The sequence below is a fragment of the Hemitrygon akajei genome, chromosome 11, assembly GCF_048418815.1.
Source record: "Hemitrygon akajei chromosome 11, sHemAka1.3, whole genome shotgun sequence".
Classification (NCBI taxonomy): Eukaryota; Metazoa; Chordata; class Chondrichthyes; order Myliobatiformes; family Dasyatidae; genus Hemitrygon; species Hemitrygon akajei.
In genome coordinates, this window is record NC_133134.1 from 4850522 (window position 1) to 4875835 (window position 25314).

At 40.3% G+C, this 25314-nt stretch overlaps 1 protein-coding gene across 2 annotated transcripts in view; it reads right to left on the reverse strand.

The window, feature by feature from the left end:
* The window catches only part of srl (sarcalumenin), a 109068-nt gene that overhangs the window by 37245 nt on the left and 46509 nt on the right, over window positions 1-25314 (reverse strand). For both annotated transcript variants that reach the window (XM_073060090.1, XM_073060088.1), the window contains exons 2-4: window positions 7374-8516; window positions 1552-1677; window positions 291-386 (exon numbers count right to left, since the gene is read on the reverse strand). In XM_073060090.1, the coding sequence (XP_072916191.1) occupies window positions 291-386; window positions 1552-1677; window positions 7374-8516 (1365 nt within the window). The remainder of the gene's footprint in view (window positions 1-290; window positions 387-1551; window positions 1678-7373; window positions 8517-25314) is intronic.

The following is a 25314-nucleotide window of genomic DNA, read 5'->3' on the forward strand; positions in this document are numbered from 1 at the left end:
TGCTATTTGCTATTAATTCTTTTTCACTTGGCTTTATTTTCAATAAATTAATTATTGTGTGCATGACATCAATGACCTTTCACATTCAGTTTGCTCAGTTTTCTGCTTTCCTTTTAATAGTATTGACTTCAACTGTTAAAAGCATAGGGCCGACAGCAGGTATTTCCAATAGGAATATTAATTATTGATTTGCTGCTTTAAATTGCTGATAAGGCACAGCTCCCCACTTCCTTTCAGATTTCATGTACTCAGATTTTTTGTACATGAGTGCTCACTGTATGCTTTCCTACCTGTAATTTCATGTTGTCTCAGTTCATTGTATTTGTAAGCTTGCTCCATAGGTCTGATAGCATTGTTGTATATCTTCCGTAACCGCTGCAGTACACCTGGTAATGAAGGACAGACAAAAATAGGTGAAGAGAACAAGAATACATAGAATGCAGAACAGTTCATTCTGTTGATAACCTTGCCTTTTATAATGACCATTGGCCTTCTGTTAAATTTTACCATATCAATCTGCACAAACACTCTTTCATTCCCAGTTAATTTAATAATCTAGAAAATTGTTTAATTTGGTCTTAGTTTATTGTCACCTAGGTGCAACGAAATCCCTTGTTCATGTGAAACTCATACTTTAAACAGTTTAAGTGGTGACAGTAGATATATTACAACAATAAACACAGAACAACAGAAAGCGCACAGATTGTAGAGCAGTCTGAAGTAGTGCAAAAGGAAATGTCAAAATGGAAATAACAGTATTATTGAGAGAGATTGTGTTAAAAGTGTGAGAACATGTGAAAACAAGTTGATTGGTTTAGAAGTCTGATAGTAGTGGATAAGATTCTGTTCCTGAGTTTGGACATCCAGGCTTTCTAGCTGCTGTATCTTCTCCCCGAAGGTAGAAGAGAGAAAGGGAATGGCTGGGGTGGTAACTTCTTTGATGATACTGTTTCACTTCCTGAGGTAACGCCCCATGACAATGTACTGAATAGAAGGAAGTGATGAGCCTGTGATGGACTGGGCTGTGTTCGCCACTCTCTGCAGGTTCTCTCAGTGAAATGCAGAGCAGTTTCCATATCAGGCTGAGACACAACCTCTCAGAATACTTTCTAGAGTGCATTTGTTAAGGTTTGAGATACTTCTGGAGTACATGCCAAATCTCCTCAGACACAAAAGAAAGGAAATACACTTACACGCTTTCCTGGTCACCACACCAGTGTGAAGGGATCAGTTGAGATTACTGGTGATATGGATGACAAGAAGCTCCATTGATGAGAAGAGAATTGTGTATTTTTAGGATGTTTCTTCATCTGATATTCTCAGAAGATTTCTCATCTCCAAATTACAAAATAATTCTAAACTCCCCGTAATTTAACCTACTGCATAGAAGTGACAGCAGATATAAACACTCCAATAGGATGCCAGAGGCTGAAAATATGTTTCTATTCATGAATTACTGAGTGGATAGGGACTGGGAATGTTCTCAAAAACAATGTTGTTTAGGATCCCCAGTAACAGAATCAAACATGACCCTTGTAACAATTGACCTACCTGAGAAATCGTCAGTTGTAGTCTTTTCATTCAACCGAAGTGTTTTGTCAATGTGAGATCGATCTCTGAAAGGTAGCTGCAACAGAGACTCCTCCTCTACTTCCACATCAGCCTCATCTCCTTCATCTGCAGGACAAAGAGTAAGGACTGAAGTGCTGCTGTGAATTTCACATGCCCAATTTCAGGGTTTTGTCAGAATAAATTCAGATAATCAATGAGTTGTACTCTCAGTGGCCACTTTATTAGGTACCTCCTGTATCTACTAAAGTAGCCTCTGCGTGTATGTTCATGGTCTTCTGCTTCAAGGTTCAATGTGTTGTGCATTCAGAGGTGCTCTTCTGTACAACACTTGTAACACATGGTTATTTGAGTTACTGTTATCTTCCTGACAGTTTGAGCAAATCTGACCATACTTCTATGGCCTCTCATTAACAAGGTATTTTCGCTCACAGAACAGCCAACTATTGGATTTTTTCTTTTTGTTTTTCGTACAATTCTCTGTAAACTCTAGAGACTGTTGTGTGTGAAAATCCTAGGAGGTCAGCAGTTTCTGAGATACTCAAACTACCCCTTTTGCCACCAACTATCATTCCACTGTCAAAATCACTTAGATCATATTTCTTTCCCATTCCAATGTTTGGGTTGAACAACAATTGGCATGATTTCCATTAATGGGCAGGTATACAGGTGTTCTTAAGTGCCCATTGAGTGTAAATGTTCAGTTTAAACTCACTGCTGTTCACTTTGTGCGTTGAGCTTCATTTGCTCTGCTGGGACTATTTGAAGGTGAGGATGAGGAAGGGGTAGAACAAGGCCAAGTTTTAGAAAAATTCACCAAAAATGTGGCTTGATTGAGAATTAGTCCTCATTACTTTGCAAATTCAACTCTTATCTTTATTTTATTTTTATAAAATGAACCAGATTTATCACTTTCAGTCAATATAAATAGAATCAACACTTGATCAATCTCGGCTGTGCTCGAAATGTTCGAATCTTACAGGGCTCTCTTCACTTCTCCTTTTTAACCCTCCATTCCAATTATTCTTTCCATTGAACATTATCACTCCCTGGTAAGGATAATGCTACCTTAGTAACAACGTGGTCATTCCTTCTGTGTGAGCCTGCACTGCAAGTGATATTGGACTATTTTACCTTCGGGAGATTGAACCTATCCTATATAGAGAGGAGTAAACAGTCAACGTTTTGTGACCCTGGGTCTTGGCCTGAAACATTTATTGTTTCTTCTTCTCTGTAGGTGCTACCTAACTGAGTTCCTCCAGCATTTTGTGTGTGTTATTCTGGATTTCCAGCAAATGCAGAATCTCTTGTGATTACAATAATCTTGCCATTATTCTTCTTGATTCAGCCGTGGTCCCTGGAGAATGTGCATTTCTGCCTTCAATATTCATGCTGCATGAAGATTAAATATCATTGCAATTTTTAATTTTGTTATGCTTTTGCTATAGGTATGCAGCTAGGACAAATTAAATCTGCAGATACAGTCTTACTGCTCACAGTCCTTTCCTCTTAATGGTGGAATGAAAAAGTCAGAAATAGAGTAAACAAGTTTGGAGATTGCTCTCAGGAGACAAACATTTGTTGAAAATCTTGGGTCTGTGCCTGTGCCTTTAATTTACCCTCTGCAATAATGAGCATGGATCTGCACTGAAAAGTTTCTACCTCCCATGTTCACATTATGTTTCCTCAATGTGATATGCATGGATCTGTTTCCATTATTCCACCTTTACCACCTCATGCGTGATTTCCATCAGACTGATGGGCTTTGGAATGAAGTTGAAATGTGGTAAACTGTAAGAGTTGTTCTACCTCTGATTCTTGGAGACAAGGAACCCTAAAACTTCACTGTCCAGTTATGTGATTCATATTTGTAACCTTTGGAAACATAGGTCCAAATATTTAAATAAAGATTAGTTTTATTTGTCATAGGTAAATTGAAACACATGGTGAAATGTGTTGTTTGTGTCAATGACCAACAAAGTCGAAGATGTACTGAGGGCAGCCTGCAAGTGTCTCATGCTTTTGGCACCAACATAGCATGCCCACAATTTACTAATACTAACTCTCATGTCTTTGTAATGTGGAAGGAAAATGGAGCACCCAGAGGAAACCCACACAGTCACAGAGAGAATTAACAAACTCCTTACAGACAGCAGTGGGAATTGAGTGTTGTGCTACCTGCTATGCTATCGTACTGCCTGAGATGGGTCAGGTGTTGATTCTATTTACGTTGACTGAAAATGAAAAATCAGATTTATTTTTAGAAGAAAAATGTGAAAGTATAAAAGTCACATTCTCTTACCAAGTATACTTCAGTCTGCATATACTGTAACTCAGCTCTACTCCAAAATATTAATTTCTGAAAGAAATCTATATTATTGATATTAAATAAAACCTACCTCTGACATCTACCCTATAATTTCCTCCAAATGCCTTAAAATTATGTCCCCTTGTATTAGCCATTGACACCCTGGGAAAAGATGGTGCGTGTCCACTCAATCTATGTCTCGTATCATTTTGTGCACCTCTATCAAGTCACCTCTCATCCTCCTTCACTCCAAAGAGAAGAACCCTAGCTTGCTCAGCATTTCCTCATGGTATGAGTTTCTCAATCTCTTTGCACTAAAAGCAGGTAAAGGAAGACAGTGTTAATCCAGCCTTTTGTTGGCTAAAATGATACTATATTTAGAATTATCACCTCTTCCAAATTGGCCACTGCTGTAACATGATTAAAACGAGTAACTCAAGAAGATACATATCCCATCACTTTGTGGCACAGTACTGGGTGCCCCCAAAACAACACACTTCTTGCGTTTGTGATAATTCTGATCTTTGAGAACTTATGCACTCTAAATGCAATCACATCTTTTGGCTATTTGCCAAAAACTGCTTGACAATGTTCATATATCTCATAATGCACTTTGAAAACACTTTACAATTCATTTGATCAGGTTAAATATACAAAAGGCCCGAAACATTGATGCTGCCTGACTTGCTGAGATCCTCCAGCATTTTGTGTGTGTTGCTCTGGATTTCCAGCATCTGCAGAATCTCCTGTGTTTAGACCAAACTGTCTGACAATATTTAAATAGTGAAATAAGCATTGTCATCCAATATGTGAGATACATCCACAAAACAAAATGAGTGAGAATACAATAACATTCAATTATTGCAGTTGCAGAAAAACTGGGACAAAGGAGGAAATGAAGGAAATATTCAGCTGCTTGGGTGGTACCAGTGGAGAAAGAAACAGAGTAAACATTTTAGGTCAATAACCTTATATCAGCTCTGAAATGTTAATTCTGTTTGACTCTCCATAGATATTTCCTGCTTTCAGCATTTTATGCTCTATGTTAAAACTTTAGTTATCTTTAATGCTGGCAATTTCAGAATCTTTGGTTTGAGTTTAATCTGTGATGGTTGGGGTTCCTCATGCTCATGTTTCTATTCTCCCATTCTCATCATTGTTTGTGCAGGGTTTCAAGCTAAGGGCACATGGAGAATCTGACAAATGGATATGTTGTTCTAGCATGAGATGTAATGCTCTTGGTTTGTAATTAAGCAATAAGTTTTTAAAATACTATCAGTTTTCTCACACTACAATATAAGTGAATATTACTCATCTTATCTTTAAGTGTTCTGCTTTTATATCTGTGGTTTGCTTACCTCAAGAATATTTGATGGCATGATATGGACGGAGCTTTATTTTGTTTCTAACCTATGCTTAGCTGCCCCACAAAAGTTTGATAGGCTGGCATAAGATTTAGGAGCAGAATTAAGCCATTCAGCCCATTGAGTCTGCTCTGCTATTCCATCATGGCTGATTTATCATCCCTCTCAACTCCATTCTCTTGCCTTCCTACCCTAACCTTTGACCAATCAAGAACCTATAAATATACCCAATGACTTGGCCTCCACAGCCATTAATGATTTAGATGAAGGGATTAAAAGTAACATTAGCAAATTTGCCGATGACACAAAGCTGGGTGGCAGTGTGAAATGTCAGGAGGATGTTATGAGAATGCAGGGTGACTTGGACAGGTTGGGTGAGTGGGCAAATGTATGGCAGATGCAGTTTAATGTGGATAAATGTGAGGTTATCCACTTTGGTGGCAAGAACAGGAAGGCAGATTACTATCTAAATGGAGTCAAGTTAGGAAAAGGGGAAGTACAACGAGATCTAGGTGTTCGTGTACATCAGTCAATGAAAGCAAGCATGCAGGTACAGCAGGCAGTGAAGAAAGCTAATGGCATGCTGGCTTTTATAACAAGAGGAATTGAGTATAGGAGTAAAGAGGTCCTTCTGCAGCTGTACAGGGCCCTGGTGAGACCCCACCTGGAGTATTGTGTGCAGTTTTGGTCTCCAAATTTGAGGAAGGACATTCTTGCTATTGAGGGAGTGCAGCGTAGGTTCACAAGGTTAATTCCCGGAATGGCGGGACTGTCATATGTTGAAAGATTGGAGCGACTGGGCTTGTATACACTGGAATTTAGAAGGATGAGAGGGGATCTGATTGAAACATATAAGATTATTAAGGGATTGGACACACTGGAGGCAGGAAGCATGTTCCCGCTGATGGGTGAGTCCAGAACTGGAGGCCACAGTTTAAGAATAAGGGGTAGGCCATTTAGAACAGAGATGCGGAAAAACTTTTTCACCCAGAGAGTGGTGGATATGTGGAATGCTCTGCCCCAGAAGGCAGTGGAGGCCAAGTCTCTGGATGCATTCAAGAGAGAGTTAGATAGAGCTCTTATAGATAGTGGGGTCAAGGGATATGGGGAGAGGGCAGGTACGGGGTACTGATTGTGTATGATCAGCCATGATCACAGTGAATGGTGGTGCTGGCTAGAAGGGCCGAATGGCCTACTCCTGCACCTACTGTCTATTGTCATCTGTGGCAATGAATTCCACAGATTCACCACCCTCTGGCTAAGGAATTTCCTCTTCTTCTCTTCTCTAAAGGGACACTCTTGTATTCTGAGTTTGTGCCCGCTGTTCTTAGACTCGCCCAGTATTAGAAACATCCTCTCCATATCCACTCTATACAGGCCTTTCAATATTCAGTAAGTCTCAATGAGACTCGCCCTTATTCTTCTAAACTCCTGCGATTACAAGCCCATATTAAGACTCTAAACAACTGTTGTCATTTACATTAATGGAAAGTGATAGGTGACACAGTGGGGCACTGAGTAGTGTTGCTGCCTCAGAGTTTCAGAGTCCCAGGTTCAACCCCAACCTCCAGTGCTGTCTGTCTGGAGTTCGCATGTCCTCCCTGTGACCTCTGGCCTTTCCCCAGCTGTTCAGGAGAGGGAGCTTTACCTCACTGTAAAATTAGCTGTACTTCATAGAGGAGTGTTATGCAAACACAACCATATCACCCATAATTTTGATATACATGAAATTCAGATTACAAAAGGTTGAATTTGGAGTTACTTGGACTGTTCAGGTCATAAGTGTTACCTGATTGTGCTGTTAGTGTGATGATAAATGTCTAATACAGGCTATTCAGTAGCATAGGACAAGCAAGGTCACACAGAAATCATGAAGTCATGAATCATGGGAATTTTCTCTGATGTTATGAATGAATCATTACAGCAATTATTAGTGAAGTTAGGGACATCAACTGCAAAATCTTTTAATGCAATTGCATTCCATTGGTCAGTCTCACTCCATACAGTTGTGTTAAATGATGTTGAGGGGTGATGCCAAAATAACAATTAAATTCCAATGGATGAATGTTAAACTCTACAAAACTATGAATGTTCATTTGACGGTGTGGTATGGCAAGTCCTTGCTGACTCACCATCTTTCTCCTGCTCCTGCATCTCAGAAGACAGCCTTGTGTTCTCACTGATGCTTTCAGCCACTCTTCCTTCAGATTCAGAAGCCTTTTCCTTCCCTTTTACATCAGACTTTTGGAAGGGAACAGCTGCTCCTTCATCAGAAATAAAACCTGCTTCAGTAATCTCATCCTGCCCAATTTTTACTCCTTCAGTTTTTTGATCCATCATTTGCACTTCCTTTGCAAATGTTTTGGTGTCATCTCCTCCTTCATTTGATCCATTGCCACTGTCACTTTTTGTAATTGTTTCAGTCTCCTCATCTTCAGAACCTACCTCATCAGCTCCATTCTCCTCCATTTTATCCTCACTTCTCTCACTGTTTTGGCCCTCTTTCACAGATTCACTCTCTTGAATATGAACTTCCTGCTCAGAATATGCTACTTCAGTATATTCTGCCTCACTATCCAGCACTTCCTTTTCCAGATCTTTGATGCTGTCTTCTTCTCCTTCACTTTGTGCCTCATCTACTTCATTTGAAGGGTTTTCCTTGAGATCTGGCTCACCATTGGGATTTTCCTCAGGCTGTCTTCTGTCTTCATTCTTTCCAGTTTCTCCTTCAGGATCAGGTTCAGGTTCCAGAACCCCATTATGTGTTTGCTCTCTTAATTTTTTTACCTTTCCATCTCCATGGATTTCATTTACAGTATTTTCCATCAATTCCCTTGATTCACTTTCCACAGATGGAGTTATTACGGTGCTGTTGACACCCATTTCTTGAGATTTGCTGATGTTATCATTGAGAATATTTTCATTGTACTCAGTAGTGCCAGAGCCTAAATTGTGACTTTCTTCTTCCAAATCCCCATTATCATTCTTGTTATTTTCATTACTTTGATGTTCTTCATCTTCTTCTGCTCTTTTAATAACATGATTACGTGTGGTAGCACACCTTGAGCATGCTGATGCACAGCTGTCAAAGTGTGATTGACCATGTTCCCATGTACTGGATCCTTCTGTAGGACTGGATGATCCCAAATTTGAACTGTCATCAAATGCTGAGTCAGCATACCCTGGTGGCCTACCATCCACAGCTTGCTGCATACCATTCATAAGCTTCTCATCATTCACGTCAACTCTTGGGTTTGAGGCCAAGGCACTGCTCCCTGTAAGAGTGACAACATCTTCACTGTTGGGTTTGGTAAAGTCTTGGATTCTAAATGATCAGAACCCACAAGGTTAGAGGCAAATTTTTACTTGTGACATTGGAATTGAGGAACATTATAAGTCAGTTATAATGCCAGCTTCTTTTTTGATTTCTTTTCAATAAATCTGGTTCTGGGGTATAACACAATAAATATTGAAAATATTATTATTTATGGGTACAGAATGGTGCCAAAAGCTATTGTAGGGAGATCAAACAGTGTAGACTTGACTTCATTAAAGGGGAAATCACTTATTCTGCAGAAACCGCAAAAGGTTATGTGCAAATGTGTGCATCCCTTACTGATCCAAATTCTTTTGTGGTTTTCCTGCAATATAATTAACAAATTAGTAGCAAAAAATAAGATCATTAATTAATAAGAAACCCCTCATATTAAGTCACAGAAGATGGTGAAACTGTGGAATTCATTGTCACAGACGACTATGGAGGTCAAGTAATTGGGTATACAGTGGATTCCAGTTAACTGCACCATCTGATAATCGGGGCAGCCGCTTATTTGGGACAATGCTTAAAGAAGGAAAAACTAATCCAGAAAATAGTCAGAATTCCTTCGTTTATTTGGGACTGTATTTGCCACTTCATTGGGCCAGGAACTATTGACAAATAGTTTCTAACTAGCACCAGTTGCATGCATTTGTGTGGATGTTAGACACTACACCATGCTTAGAGTAAACAGTTTTTAAATAGCATTAGTTGCATGTGTTTGTGTTTAAAAAGCAGTGATTTTTGTTATGATAGTTGTCTAGAAATACATAGTGAGACAATTCAGAAGTCTTTTGCTCACTGTCGTTTCAAGCATTTAGGCTTGGAGATGCCAGAAATGGCTGGGATTAAAACTGAAATGATTTCACTACTTCAACAAGTTAGGAACTATGAGGTATTTGAAGGTAGTGGCAGTTATCTTGAATGTTACAGTGAAAATGAAGATTTGGGGGATGCTATCATTAAAGGAACGATATGAAGGTAGTCCATATCTGCGCTGGGTGATTTGTTCTTTTGCTTCAATCAAAACAATACTGTAGCTCACACAGGATAAATTCCTCCATTGATAGCTATTAGGAACTAATACAGTTTTATAGTACTGTAGTAGTATTGATAGTGTTCAAATTTGTTCAGTATTTCACTTAAATACATAATTTGTTACTCCATTTGTCTTTTTTATACTTTTTTAATTCCATGAAACTTCAGCTAATTGGGGTAGTCACTTAAATGGGGCAAAATGTACTGGTCCCATTGTGTCCCATTTACCTGGGATCCACTGTATTTAAAGTGGAAGGTGAAAGGTTCAGAGCTTCAAAGATTATGGGGATAAGGCAGAAGAATGGGGTTAGGAGGGATAATAAATTAGCCATGGTGGAGCAGGCTTGATGAGCCAAATGGCTTAATTCTGTTCCTATGGTTTTATGGAATGCCATAGTCTAGATGACTAGTCAGGACAATTAAAATCTTGGGAATATTTTTGTAAATATTTATCAAATATTCCAAATTAGGTGTGGAGAGTTGGCTCTGTGGTTCATTTGTTCCAAGTACTGATGAATAACACAGAGATGATCTCAAGATTGATGCCAAAAGAAGCATTTTATTTGGACTAAGATGGAAAAATAGCTCTCTGGTCCTTGTTACTAGCAACTGACTAGTGATAGTGTAAGAAATAAACTCCTATGTGGGACATCAGGTGACTTTCTCTGTGATGTTCTCCCCCTTCCAATAGCATACCATTCTTATTAAACATATCATAGTTTTGAAGGAAACCTATGTTAAAGTGTTTGCATATTCTGTGAGGACCAACTGACATTTGGGTAGCAGAGAATCATTTCTCAACAGTAATGTTACTTCATTGAGTGAACCTTATCTGTGTTGTACCCAACTGATAGGTCAAAGATCCCAGTTCTTAACTGGAATTTTTTCCATCCCTGTCCCTTCTCAATGGGGTGGACAGCTTGGATGAATGACATTATTTGGTTTGCACTAGATGAATTCTGAGAGAATGGCACGCTTTTTAAAATATCACTGGCCACTTTAGCCTGATGTTTTGGTAGGGAAAGGCTTATAACAAACATCCAGTTGCAGGAAATGAATGAAGATATCCCCATGTGAGTATATGTGTGATGTAGTATTACAATGGTCACAGAATTTTGTTGTGTATGGGAGGGCGAGGAGTGGATTTACGTATAGTGACCTCCTGTCACATTGTACTTGGGAAGTCAAAACTAAATTTAGTCTTCATATTAAGGAAGGGTTGGAGTGTGAAGACATTCACAAAGAACATTAATCAGCATGCAGTCTCCATCTGCATGCAGACCTCAAACATCAGCTACCTTAGTGATCTTTATCAGTCAACTTTTCCACCACGAACTTCTCTGGCCACCTTTTGAAATGTAACAATCTGCCATGCTATAGTTACACCCAACAGTGAAGATGATGACACTGTAATCTACTTCAAACACCAGAGCACATAGTTGTTCAAAAGTATAGTCTATGGACCATCAGCCACCAATCATCAGTTCATCAACACTCACAAGAACAGAGTGAAAGCTCATTCCTTTACCCTCAAGAACCTTTCAAGGTGATTATGTCCATCCTTGAAATCACACCAGAGTATACTAGATCTGATGACACCAGTGTTCTTATATTCACACAGGACTTCCTTAGTTTTATGCTCCAACCCACTTGCCTCCCTAATTGACTGTTGTTCCCACAGAGTAATGTACTGTTATCTGAGTGCAAAGATGATCATTTCTTGCTATATACTAGTATCTCACAATTTAAAATTATTCTACTTTCCCTTTCTTCCTACCAAAATGGATAATTTGTCACTTCCCACGTTATATTCTATTTGCTGTCATTGATTTCATAAAAAATAATTGGAGCTGTAGAGAAAACTCATGAATTAATCTTGAATCAAAATTGCCATGGATTCTTGGTAGGTGGAGGCCAGAATGTGATTGCACCTTCCTTAAACATCTGAATCCTTTTGGATGGCAACAGAAGGATACTGCTGATAACAAGCTGTTAATTTCATTCTGTTACAAAGCATTGCAAATTCCAAGCCAAGACATACAGTAGTTGTTCAAGATTCATGATTCAAGATTATTTAATGTCATTTCCAGTACGTAAGGGTAAAGGAGAATGAAATAATTGTTACTCCAGATCTGATGCAGCACCAAAAAAACACATAAGCTAAATAACACAATAGTAAAAACAGAGTCAGAATCAAGTTCATTATCACTGGCATGTGTTGTGAAATTTGTAAACTTAGCAGCAGCAGTTCAATGCAATACATAATATAGAAGAAAAAATAATAAATAAATTACAGTATATGTATATTGAATAGATTAAAAATTGTGCAAAAACAGAAATAACATATATTTAAAAAGTGAGGTAGTGTTCAAGGGTTCAATGTCCATTAGGAATCAGATGGCAGAGGAGAAGAAGCCGTACCTGAATCACTGAGTGTGTGCCTTCAGGCTTCTGTACCTCCTACCTGATGGTAACTGTGAGAAAAGGGCATGCCCTGGGTGCTGGCACAATAAATATAAGTACATAAGATAGCTTATATCATAGATTGATTGTGCTGTATGTCCATAAAGTGATGCTAGGCACAAGAGTGTTTGTAAATAAGATGACTCTGAGAGGAAATGCTACAGTAATGGCGGATGGGGGTATGGAGGGGTGGGTTAGTGGATGAGGGTGTTGATCAGCCTTATTACTTGGGGAAAATAACTGAGTCTGGTGGTCCTGGTGTAGATACTACATTACTTCCTCCTAAATTGGAGTAGGACAAACAGTCCATTAGCAGGATAGATGGGATCCTTCATGATGTTACTTGAGTAGCACTTCTTATCCCAAAAAGGACTCCATAAACTGCTGGTACTGAAAATATGAAATAAAAACAGAAAATGCTGAAAGCATTGAGCAAATCAGGCAGCTTCTGTGGAAAGGGAATCAGAATTTATGTTTCAGGGCAAAGGTCCTCATCAAATAAAATTCTCCTTTCACAGATGTTGTTTCACTTGGATGGTGTTCTGACAATTTCTGTTATCCAATTATTTCTTCCTTTATACTCCATCCTACCATGTAAGTAAGGGGCATAGATTTAAAATGGACCTGAGGGGCATTTATTTTTATGCAGAGGGTGGGGATTATATAGAATGAGCTGCCAGAGGAACTGGTTGAGGCAGATACAATAGTATCATTAGATAGATAGATAGATAGATAGATAGATAGATACTTTATTCATCCCCATGGGGAAATTCAACTTTTTTTCCAATGTCCCATACACTTGTTGTAGCAAAACTACTTACATACAATACTTAACTCAGTAAAAAAAATATGATATGCATCTAAATCACTATCTCAAAAAGCATTAATAATAGCTTTTAAAAAGTTCTTAAGTCCTGGCGGTAGAATTGTAAAGCCTAATGGCATTGGGGAGTATTGACCTCTTCATCCTGTCTGAGGAGCATTGCATCGATAGTAACCTGTCGCTGAAACTGCTTCTCTGTCTCTGGATGGTGCTATGTAGAGGATGTTCAGAGTTATCCATAATTGACCGTAGCCTACTCAGCGCCCTTCGCTCAGCTACCGATGTTAAACTCTCCAGTACTTTGCCCACGACAGAGCCCGCCTTCCTTGCCAGCTTATTAAGACATGAGGCGTCCCTCTTCTTAATGCTTCCTCCCCAACACGCCACCACAAAGAAGAGGGCGCTCTCCACAACTGACCTATAGAACATCTTCAGCATCTCACTACAGACATTGAATGACGCCAACCTTCTTAGGAAGTACAGTCGACTCTGTGCCTTCCTGCACAAGGCATCTGTGTTGGCAGTCCAGTCTAGCTTCTCGTCTAACTGTACTCCCAGATACTATTAGAACTATTTAGATACTGTACTCACATGGAGGAGAGGGTCCAGAGGGATATGGGCCAAACACAAGAAATTTGGACTAGCTGGGTGGTACCCATTGTTGACATAGACTGATTGTGTTGAAGATTCACCCACATCATTGACTTGCCTTTATTATCTCTAATCTCCATCCAAACTGCTTCTGCATCCTGGATTCTAAAAAGTCACTGATTGTGCCCATGACCGTGACATTAAACAGAGCCACTCTTCCACTTTTCCCTAGCTTCCAATTATCTACCCCTAAATATTCAGGTTGCAAACAATGGCATCCTGCACTCAAGTCTCTGTGGAGGCCATCAGATTATATTCATTTTCATTTGTGCTCTTGATTCATTTGATTTGTTTAGAATGTTCTCTGCTTTAGATGCTTTAATTTTTACCCTTCAGATTCAGATTTATTTATCACATGTACATTGAAACATGCAGTGAAATACTTCATTTGCATTTACAGCCATCACAATCCAAGGATGTGCTGGAGGCAGCTCACAAGTGATGCCACACATTCCAGTGCCTGCATAGCATGCCCACAATGTCCAGTGTAACAGCACAAGCAACAACAAAGTTCAAAGTACATTACAACCCTGAGATTAATTCCCTTGTGGGCATTCACAATAAATACAAAGAAACACAATGGAATCAATGAAAAACTACACATACAAAAAGATAAATAACCAGTGTTCAAAAGACAACTGAGCAAATACAAAAAAATTTAAAATTTAATAATAATAAATAAATAAATAAACAAACAATAAATATTGAGAAAGGGAATCCATGGGTTGTGGGAACGTTCAGTGTTAGGGTGAGTGAGGCTGAGTGATGCTAACATTTCTGGTTTAGAAGCCTGATGGTTGACGGGTAGTAACTGTTCCTGCACCTGGTAGTGTGGGTCCTGAGGTTCCTATACCTCCTTCCTGATTTCAGCAGCGAGAAGAGAACATGGCTTGGGTGGTGGGGCGTTCTTGAGGATGGATGCTGCTTTCCTACGACAGCACTCCTTATAGATGTGCTCAATGGTGAGGAGGGCTTTACCCAACAAAACAAGAGCACAGCAAAACCATGTCTCTCTCTCTCTCTCTCTCTCTCTCTCTCTCTCTCTCTCTCTCTCTCTCTCTCTCTCTCTCTCTCTCTCTCACACACACACACACACACACACACACACACACACACACACACACACACACACACACACACACACACACACACACACACACACACACACACACACACACACAAAATGTTGTGGAGTTAATACTGTTATTCCAGTTAGCCACACCCACATGGGAAGTGTTCACATATTGTACAAGCAGAGTTTCTGTAAAGTTGAGGTGAGTATCCTGCATGCTGGCCTCCTAGTATGTGTTCTGAACTCTTCCTCAATATTGAACACATTATGTCAGAAATAGTTGATTGTTGATGAATTCATGCCACAGACCAAGAGAGACCCCCAACAAGGAAGAATTTACAGTTTGATTGTTTTATTTGTATATATCTATGAAAAATATCCAAAGACTTATCAAACTAAACTACCTATGCTAGTTTGCTAACTGAACTGAGAACTGGCCAGAGTTGCTAGGCAACCCTTCAGGCTGCACCCAAAAATGTAATAATCTGTGAACTGCTAGCCTGGGGAAGTGAAGAGACACACAGGCACAACAGTGAAGTCAGTTAAACTCAGAAGTCAGAGAGAAAAGAAGATTTCTGTAGTCCAAATAAATAAATTAATAAATAGACAGACAAACAGGAAAATGGAGCAATTAACTATAGTGCCTACATCTACCCACCTAATAAACCTCCTCCTCCCCCACCCCCACCTGAGACATTTGATTTCTCTAAACCAGGGGACTTTCAATGATGGCTCAGATGCTTTGAGAAATTTAGGGTTGCAAGTAATCTCACTTAAGCTTCAGTAGAGTATCAAGTAAGCACACTGTTACACTGCATAGGACACAAAGCAGATGACATCATGGGTGGATTAGGACTGACATGCTCAGGAAATGGGGTACAAAACAATGCAGGACAAATTCAAAGAATATTTCACAGGAAAGTGAAATGTGATATATGGGGAAACAAGGTGCACTCGGAGAGACTACAGAATGAGGAGACAGTAGAGCTCAGCTCAAACAAAAGAGACAAACAAAACAATGAGCAGGTAAAATGTCCAACTACAGGAGATATGGCAGGTCCACATTCAACATCAAAGTGCTCTGTCCAGCAAAAGAAGGAAAAAGCCACCAGTGCAATAGAGTTGGTCATTATAAAAGCCAGTGTCACTCAAAAAAACAGTTCTTCAGGAGGTCAAAGGAGACCATGATTCAGATGAAGAGGGAACTTTCCTTGGAGCTCTAGATTCAAATAGACAAAGCTGGTGTACTATGTTTCAGTTGCCAAATTAGACAATGATCTTCAAAATTGACACTGGGACAGGTGTCACAGATATCCCACAAAACTGGTGAAGAAACCAGGCATTATGCTAAACCCGACAAAGAAAGTGCCTGGGATACATAAGCTCAGTGTGAAAGGAATGTTTATTACTTCCATTAATAAAAAATGACAAACAGTTAAAAGAAGATGTCTATCTTCTTCTTGCCACTACTGAGACGACATGCCTTCGAGAAGCTGAACCTCATTGTAAGGTTGGATCTGCTAAACAATGTTCAGTGGCAGAAGTTGCTGGAGCTGTTCACAGGCCTGGGAGTACTAAAAGAAAGTACCCTTATCCAACTGAGGCCAGGAGTGACACCCTACTCTCCAATTTCACCAGGGCATATATCAGTCCCATTGATGAATAAAGTCAAAGCTGAACTTGAAAGAATAGAGGCACTTGACATCATAACTAGAGAGAATGGATCTACTGACTAGTGTGCTGGCATTGTTCCTATTCCCAAGCCAGATAGCACAGTTGAGCATATGTGTTGAACAATACAGTGAGGTGAGTGAAGCTTATTTTGCCTAAAGTTGAACACACATTGGGTATGCTGGGTGGAGCAAAGTCCTTCACCAAACTAGATGGAAACCCAGGGTTCTGACAGATCTGTTTAGCTCCTAAATCAGAGAAGCTCACAACCTATATCACACCATATGGACGCTATGCCTCAAGAGGCTCCCTTTTGACATCTGATCTGCCCTGAACACTTTCAGATAAGGATGAACCAAATTTTGGAGGGACTGAAAGGAGAAGTCAGCCACATGGCTGAGAGACTCATCTTCAGAGGCTCAAGTGAGGAACATAACGAAAGAGTGGAAGCTGCCTTGGAGAAACTGAAACAGGCTGGAATACCCTGAACAAAATGAAACATGAATTAGCCAAGTTGGAGGTGAAGTTCTTAGGCCATCAACTATCCTCAGAGGGAGTTCCACCAGATTCAGACAAACTGGCAGGAGTTCAGAACATGAAACAATCTATGAATGTATCAGAGATTTGTAATTTCTTTGGCATGGTAAACCAGTTGGGGAAGTTCATTTCAGACTTGGCAGAGAAAACAAAGCCACAATGTGACCTCCTCTCTCAGAGAAACGTTTGGACCTGGGATGCACCACAGGAGAAGTCATTCTCATCACTTAAAGCAGAGCATACCAACATTGGCATTCTTTGATCTGAACAAAGCAACCAAGGTGTCAGCAGATGCCTCCTCCTTTGGCCTAGGGGGAGTGCTCATGCAATACTGTAGTGGTGTATGGAAACTGGTGGCATATGCATCAAGAGCACTGACTCCTACTGAATAGTGTTATCCACAAATTGAGAAGGAGACACTAGCTCTCATGTGGGCTCGTGAATGCTTCAGCTGCTACTAAATTCCCACTTTGAAACAGACCACAAGCCGTTAATCTGCCTGCTCAGCTCAAAACTCTTGGATGACTTACCTCCACATCTGCAAAGATTCAGAATGAGCTTTTGCAATACTGTTAAGACTTTGAACATGTCCCTGGCAAATCCTTCGCTACACCAGACATTGTCTAGGATACCATGCAAAAGTGAATGGACAGATGCTGATTCCACCCTCATGGAAAATAAAAGCATCTACTTAACTCAGGGACATAAATGCTTTCCTGCACCACAGAGTAAACTAGACAAAGTTCGAGCTGAGTTGAAAATAAGTCCAAATCTGCAGCAAGGTCATGCAATACTGTGAGCATGAATGGCCAGCTGTTCCAAGAGGAGCTCACAAACTCAGATTTTACTGGCTTGAAAGAGACACATTCACCATTCTTGATGGTTTGGTGTTCAAGGGCTCCAGGTTCATCATTCCTGCTTCTATACATGGCAAAATCATTAGTCAAATCCACCAAGGACATCAAGGCATTGAAAAATGTTGCCCAAGAGCAAGGCAAGTCATGAGGTGGCCTGGTCTGAGCACATAGCTAGGAAATTACATAAAGCAATGTGAAGCAAGCAGAAAACTGCACAAAGATCATGCTGAACCTCTCTGTCCCACACATGGCAAATTGCAGGTCAGACATTTTTGAGCTGAAAAGAGACAAATGTCTTCTCACTGTGGATAACTACTCACAAAAATGTTGAAGTTCCAAGCTGTCCTCTACATTCTCAACAGCAGTTATACAGCACCTGAAAGCTGTACTCATTCACCATGGAACACCAGAGACACTTGTATCAGACAACGATCCACAATTCAATTGCTCAGAATTCAAAGCCTTTGCTAGGGACTATGACTTCAAACACCAGACCCACAGTCCACACTACTGATAGGCAAATAGAGAAGCGGAAAGAGAAGTACAAACTGTTAACAGTCTTCTATTGAAGGTGAAGGACCCAACAAAGCACTGCAAGCTTATTGCTCCACACCTCTTACAAATGGCTACAGTCCATCAGAGCTGTCAATGGGCCAGAGACTGAGAACAAGCCTGCTTGTTGTTCCTTCCCTTCTCTAGCTTCACTTACTGGACCTAGACAAAGTTAGCAATTTTGAAACAACACAGCATAAGAAAACCAAGAGCACTCATGATCTAAGATACAGAGCAAAATCTTTGTTTCTACTCAGGAGTGGAGAAGCTGTTTGGGTTTCAGACCAATCCACCAAAGGAACAATATTCTGGCAGCATGCACCACGATTATTTGTGACCAAAACATCACGAGGTGAGATAGGCAGAACAGGTGTGTACTCATGCGCATTCAAAATGCACGAAAGGTAGAGGAAGAAATAGAGTGGCCTGATCGTTATGACTAGGACCACTTACCTGAGGTGGACACACCTGTTCAAAAATCTCCATCGGCTTCAACAGGAACCTCTACCAGATTGGATCATTTATAGAGATATACCCCATAGCCTAATACCTTAGGGCAAGTGACTGAAGAGGCAGAATAATAATTTCACTTTACCAGTAGTCTACCCTGGCCTCCATTAGATTTAGTTTTTTTTTAAAAGAGCTCTAATGTTGAAAACATTTCACAAATGAGACTGTTCTTAAAAAAAGGAATTGGTGAAAAAAAGGAAATACACAAAGAGAGAGAGGGACCGTTAAAAACAAAGAGAAAGACAGTTATAAATCAGGAATTTTTTTAATGGAAAAGAATCTAGTGCTTTCCTGGTGTATATGATGTCCAGCCAGGTACAGATGTTAATTTTTACTGACATCTGGATGACAAACTCCACCATTTTCATGAAGCCCAAGGAGAGTTTATACATAATGTCTGTAGTGAGATGCTGAAGATGTTCTATAGGTCAGTTGTGGAGAGCGCCCTCTTCTTTGTGGTGGCGTGTTGGGGAGGAAGCATTAAGAAGAGGGACGCCTCACGTCTTAATAAGCTGGTAAGGAAGGCGGGCTCTGTCGTGGGCAAAGTACTGGAGAGTTTAACATCGGTAGCTGAGCGAAGGGCGCTGAGTAGGCTACGGTCAATTATGGAAAACTCTGAACATCCTCTACATAGCACCATCCAGAGACAGAGAAGCAGTTTCAGCGACAGGTTACTATCGATGCAATGCTCCTCAGACAGGATGAAGAGGTCAATACTCCCCAATGCCATTAGGCTTTACAATTCAACCGCCAGGACTTAAGAACTTTTTAAAAGCTATTATTAATGCTTTTTGAGATAGTGATTTAGATGCATATCATATTTTTTACTGAGTTAAGTATTGTATGTAATTAGTTTTGCTACAACAAGTGTATGGGACATTGGAAAAAAAGTTGAATTTCCCCATGGGGATGAATAAAGTATCTATCTATCTATCTATCTAATTACTTTTTATGTTTATGTAAGGAGCATAAGTTATGTGCTATGGGTAGTCAACAGAATTGCTCAATTTCAGTGACTATAATTTCAATACAATTCCATAGAAAGAAGTACATACCTAGTTTTTCTTTTTTTTCACAGGAAGGGGAGATGTGGTAGTTAATAGTGTTATTCCTATGCCACACAGTTAGCCGCTCCCACATGGGAGGAGTTCACTATTGTATAAAGTTAAATTGAGTATCCTGCATGCTAGCCTCCTGGTATGCACTCTGCACTCTTCCTCAGTATCAAACACAGCAACACACACATGCAAACTTTGGGCATTATCTTTGGAATCTGTATCATTATTAACCTTGTTATCTGTAACCTCATATGTTGATTTACTCTTACATTCATACCCCGTATCATAGTTTGCTTACCATTCCCATTCCCATATTAATAATGCCTTTCTCCTAACCCTTATATCTACTCTTTGATCAACCAAATTTTCCCAGTGTTGACCCTTTGTCCCTATGGTGAATTAATATCTACTGCCTTAGTCATGCAAATGGCAAGAACACCAGTGCCAGCAAAGTTCAGGTGTAGACCGTCTCCACTTTCCCCACTGATGACACCAGTGCCCCACGAACCTGAGCACATCTGACCGTGAGCTGTGCATACATTGGCTTAATCTTCTTTGCCCTGTACTCATTTTCAAGTAGCTGAGCTGATAATTCAGCTTATTTTGTTTTATTTAGAGACACTGTATGGTAATTAGAGACACAGTATGGTAACAGGCCCTCCCAGCCCAAAGGGCCTGCCTGCCTAGTTAGACCCATGTGGCTAATTAACCTACTAACCCTTACATTTTTGGAATGTGGGAGAAAACCAGAGCACTTAGAAAAAAACTACATGATCATGGGGAGAATGTACAAACTCCTTATAGAGAGGAGTAGAAATTGAACCCAGGTCGCTAATGCTGTAATAGTGTTATGCTAACCGCTATGTTACCATGCCGCCCCAAATAGCTATTATACCCTTTTCTGTTCTGCTTCTTAATTTAGCTGCCAGCTCCTCACAAAGGTATGACAGGTTACAAAGATAACGCCCGATGTCTGTGAGTCCAGACTAAGGACTGGAGGTTGGAGTCTGATGTCTGTAAGTCTGAGAGTCCAAGGCCAAAGACTGGAGGCCTGCCTGTGCTTGACTACACAGAATTTCTTTCTTGTCCTGTCAATGTCATTAGTGCTCCTATGTACCACCCCTGCAAAGTCCTTTACTGCCCTGAGCAGACTACCTGAAGTCTGGCACAGAGCCTTCTAGACATTTGGTCTGTGTTGTTTCCTGGGATAACACTAAAATTATAATGAAAAAGGAGAGAAAAATAATAGGGAAATAAAATCTCATATTTGGTATTTAAGTTGGATCAGGGTCTCGATGAGGCAAGGGAAATCCGTGGAGCGCTGGTCTCCATTTGCAGCGCAGGATATACTCATGGTGTTCCAGTAAACCGTTTTAGAGCGTGCCAAATTTTCCTTTAATTGAAGCCAATTAAACTTCAGGCTGTAATTCACAACCAGGTGGTTCTTGTTCTATATATAAATTCACTAAACCCTCAAATGGATTACTGCCTCAAACTACTCCAGGATATCTATTAATCTACAAACCCCATTTCCAGAAAAGTTGGGATATTTTCCAAAATGCAATAAAAACAAAAATCTGTGATATGTTAATTCATGTGAACCCTTATTTAACTGACAAAATTACAAAGAAAAGATTTTCAATAGTTTTACTGACCAACTTACCGGTAATTGTATTTTGTAAATATACATCAATTTAGAATTTGATGGCTGCAACACACTCAACAAAAGTTGGGACAGAGTTAAAATAAGATTGAAAAGTGCACAGAATATTTAAGTTACACTGGTTTGGAAGACTCCACATTGGTAGCAGGTGAGGTATCATGACTGGGTGTAAAAGTAGCGTCCATCAAAGGCTCAGTCTTTGCAAGCAAGGATGGGTTGTGGCTCACCCCTTTGTGCCAAAATTCGTGAGAGAGTTGTTAGTCAGTTCAAAAGGAACATTTCCCAACGCAAGATTGCAGAGAATTTAGGTCTTTCAACATCTACAGTACATAATATTGTGAAAAGATTCAGAGAATTCAGAGACATCTCAGCACGTAAAGGGCAAGGTCAGAAACCACTGTCGAATGCGCGTGATCTTTGAGCCCTCAGGCAGCACTGCCTAAGAAACCATCATGCTACTGTGACAATTATAGCCACCTGGGCTCGGGAGTACTTTGGAAAACCATTGTCACTTAACACAGTCTGTCGCTGCATCCAGAAATGCAACTTGAAACTGTATTATGCAAGGAGGAAGCCATACATCAACTCTATGCAGAAACGCCAGCAAGTTCTCTGGGCCCAAGCTCATCTCAGATGGACCGAAAGACTGTGGAACCGTGTGCTGTGGTCAGATGAGTCCACATTTCAGCTAGTTTTCGGAAAAAACGGGCGTCAAGTTTTCCATGCCAAAGATGAAAACAACCATCCTGATTGTTATCAGCGAAAGGTGCAAAAGCCAGCATCTGTGATGGTATGGGGCTGCATCAGTGCCCATGGCATGGGTGAGTTGCATGTATGTGAAGGTACCATTGACTCTGAGGTGTATATTAGGATTTTAGAGAGACATATGTTGCCATCAAGGCGACGTCTCTTCCCGGGACATTCATGCTTATTTCAGCAGGACAATGCCAGACCTCATTCTGCACGGGCTACAACAACGTGGCTTTGTAGACACAGAGTGCGTGTGCTTGACTGGCCTGCTGCCAGTCCAGATCTATCTCCTATTGAAAATGTATGGTGCATCATGAAGAGGAGAATCAGACAACGGAGACCACGGACTGTTGAGCAGCTGAAGTCTTATATCAAGCAAGAATGGACAAAACTTCCAATTGCAAATCTACTACAATTAGTATCCTCAGTTCCAAAATGATTAAAAAGTGTTATTAAAAGGAAAGGTGATATAACACAATGGTAAACGTGCCTCTGTCCCAACTTTTGTTGAGTGTGTTGCAGCCATCAAATTCTAACTTTGTGTATATTTACAAAATACAATTAAGTTGGTCAGTAAAACTATTGAAAATCTTTTCTTTGTACTTTTATCAGTTAAATAAAGGTTCACATGAATTAACATATCACAGATTTTTGTTTTTAATGCATTTTGGAAAATATCCCAACTTTTCTGGAAATGGGGTTTGTATATATAACACACCCACCATCTACGAACTGTTCTCTTCGATTCTGTAACCTTTAAATATATAGACGTTTTGGGAGTGTGGGCTTATATCTTGGTAATGCTGTTGCAATGTACTGAGCTCATCATCTATTTGAAAAACCACGGAAGCTATGTTAGAAATCTGATGGAGACGTGTGGGATAGTCAGGATGTTCGGAGAGACTGCTGTGGAACCTTGACAGATCAGAGTGTTCCCCTTGATGTTTCAACAGAGGTGATAGCCACCTTTTTACAGCCAGACAGAAGAAAGTTCTCCAAGGTGACTTCCAACCTTTTTGTGCAAATTTGCTTGCACCATGAGCCACCTTATCCCACTCCTGACTCTTTTCCCATTTTGGTCCTTATTTCTGTTACCATCTTAAGGGACTCATTCATTTCTGTTGTGGCATGATTAAAGCTTCTTGGTACCTCACTCAACAAGACTGTTCTCCTTTGCCTCATGGTAGAAGAAGTCATCGAATGAGATAGTTTCAATTTAGTCCTAATGGTAGATGGGATGTTTACAGACAAGGTATTTGTAATCAGACAAAATAATTAATTTTTGCAAAACCCGAGTGGTTCATTGATAACTTTCAGAGAGCATTAATTAAAAATCCCTCATGTATCTGCCTCTACCACCCCCCCACCCCCCGACAGGATATTCCATGCACTCACCACTCTCTGTGGAAAATACTTAATTCTGACATCCCCTTAAAATTATGCCTCCTTGTATTAGCCATTCTTGCCCTGGGGAGAAAAATCTTTGGTTGTCCACTCAATCAATCAAGGAAGGAAATCTGCCATCCTTAACCAATCTTGCTTACATTGTATATCCTTCTTTCAAGTCTCCACTCAGTCTCCGAATTCCAAAAAAACAAAGCAAGTTTGTCCAAGCTCACCCTATAGCTAATATATTCCAATCGAGGCAACATTCTGGCTAATACCTTCTGCATCCTCTCCAAATCCTCCATGTTCTTCTTTTCGAACTGGATTGGAGGCAACATCGGATGCACGACAACTCTGGCAGGGCTTGCAAGACATTACTTCCTACAAAGTGAAACCCAATAGCATGAATGGCAAAGATGCTTCACTACCAGATGAACTCAATGCCTTCTATGCCCACTTTGAAAGGGAGAATACAACTACAGCTGTGAAGATCCTTGCTGCACCTGATGACCCTGTGATCTCTGTCTCAGAGGCTGATGTTAGACTGTCTTTAAAGAGAGTGAATCCTCACAAGGCGGAAGGTCCTGATGGAGTACCTGGTAAGGCTCTGAAAACCTGTGCCAACCAACTGGTGGGATTATTCAAGGACATTTTCAATCTCTCACTGTTATGGGCAGAAGTTCCCACTTGCTTCAAAAAGGCAACAATTATACCAGTGCCTAAGAAGAATAATGTGAGCTGCCTTAATGACATCACCCGGTAATACTCACATCTACAGTGAAACGTTTTGAGAGATTGGTCACGACTAGACTGAACTCCTGCCTCAGCAAGGACCTGGACCCATTGCAATTTGTCTATCGCCACAATAGGTCAACAGTAGATGTAATCTCAATGGCTCTCCAACTAGCTTTAGACCACCTGGACAACACGAACACCTATGTCAGGGTGCTATTCATTGACTGTAGCTCAGCATTTAATACCATCATTCCACAATCCTGATTGAGAAGTTGCAGAACCTGGGCCTCTGTACCTCCCTCTGCAATTGGATCCTCAGCTTCCTAACCGGAAGACCACAATCTGTGCAGATTGGTGATAACATCTCCTCCTTGCTGATGATCTATTCTGGTGCACCTCACGGATGTGTGCTTAGGCCATTGCTCTACTCTCCGTGCACCCATGACTGTGTGGCTAGGCATAGCTCAAATACCATCTATAAAGTTGCTGATGATACAACCCTTGTTGGTAGAATCTCAGGTGGTGACGAGAGGGCGTACAGAAGCGAGATATGCCAATTAGTGGAGTGGTGCCACAGCAACAACCTGGCACTCAACATCAGTAAGACAAAAAAGCTGATTGTGGACTTCCGGAAGGATAAGACGAAGGAACACATACTAATCCTCATAGAGGGATCAGAAGTGGAAAGAGTGAGCATTTTCAAGTTCCTGATGTCAAGATCTCTGAGGAGCTAACCTGGTCCCAACATATTGATGCAGTTATAAAGAAGGCAAGACATCAGCTATATTTTATTAGGAGTTTGAAGAGATTTGGTATGTCAACAACTACACTCAAAAACTTCTATAGATATACAATGGAGAGTATTCTGACAGGCTGCATCACTGTCTGGTATGGGGGTGCTACTGCATAGGACCGAAAGAAGCTGCAGAGGGTTGTAAATTTAGTTGGCTCCATCTTGAGTACTAGCCTACAAAGTACTCAGGACATCTTC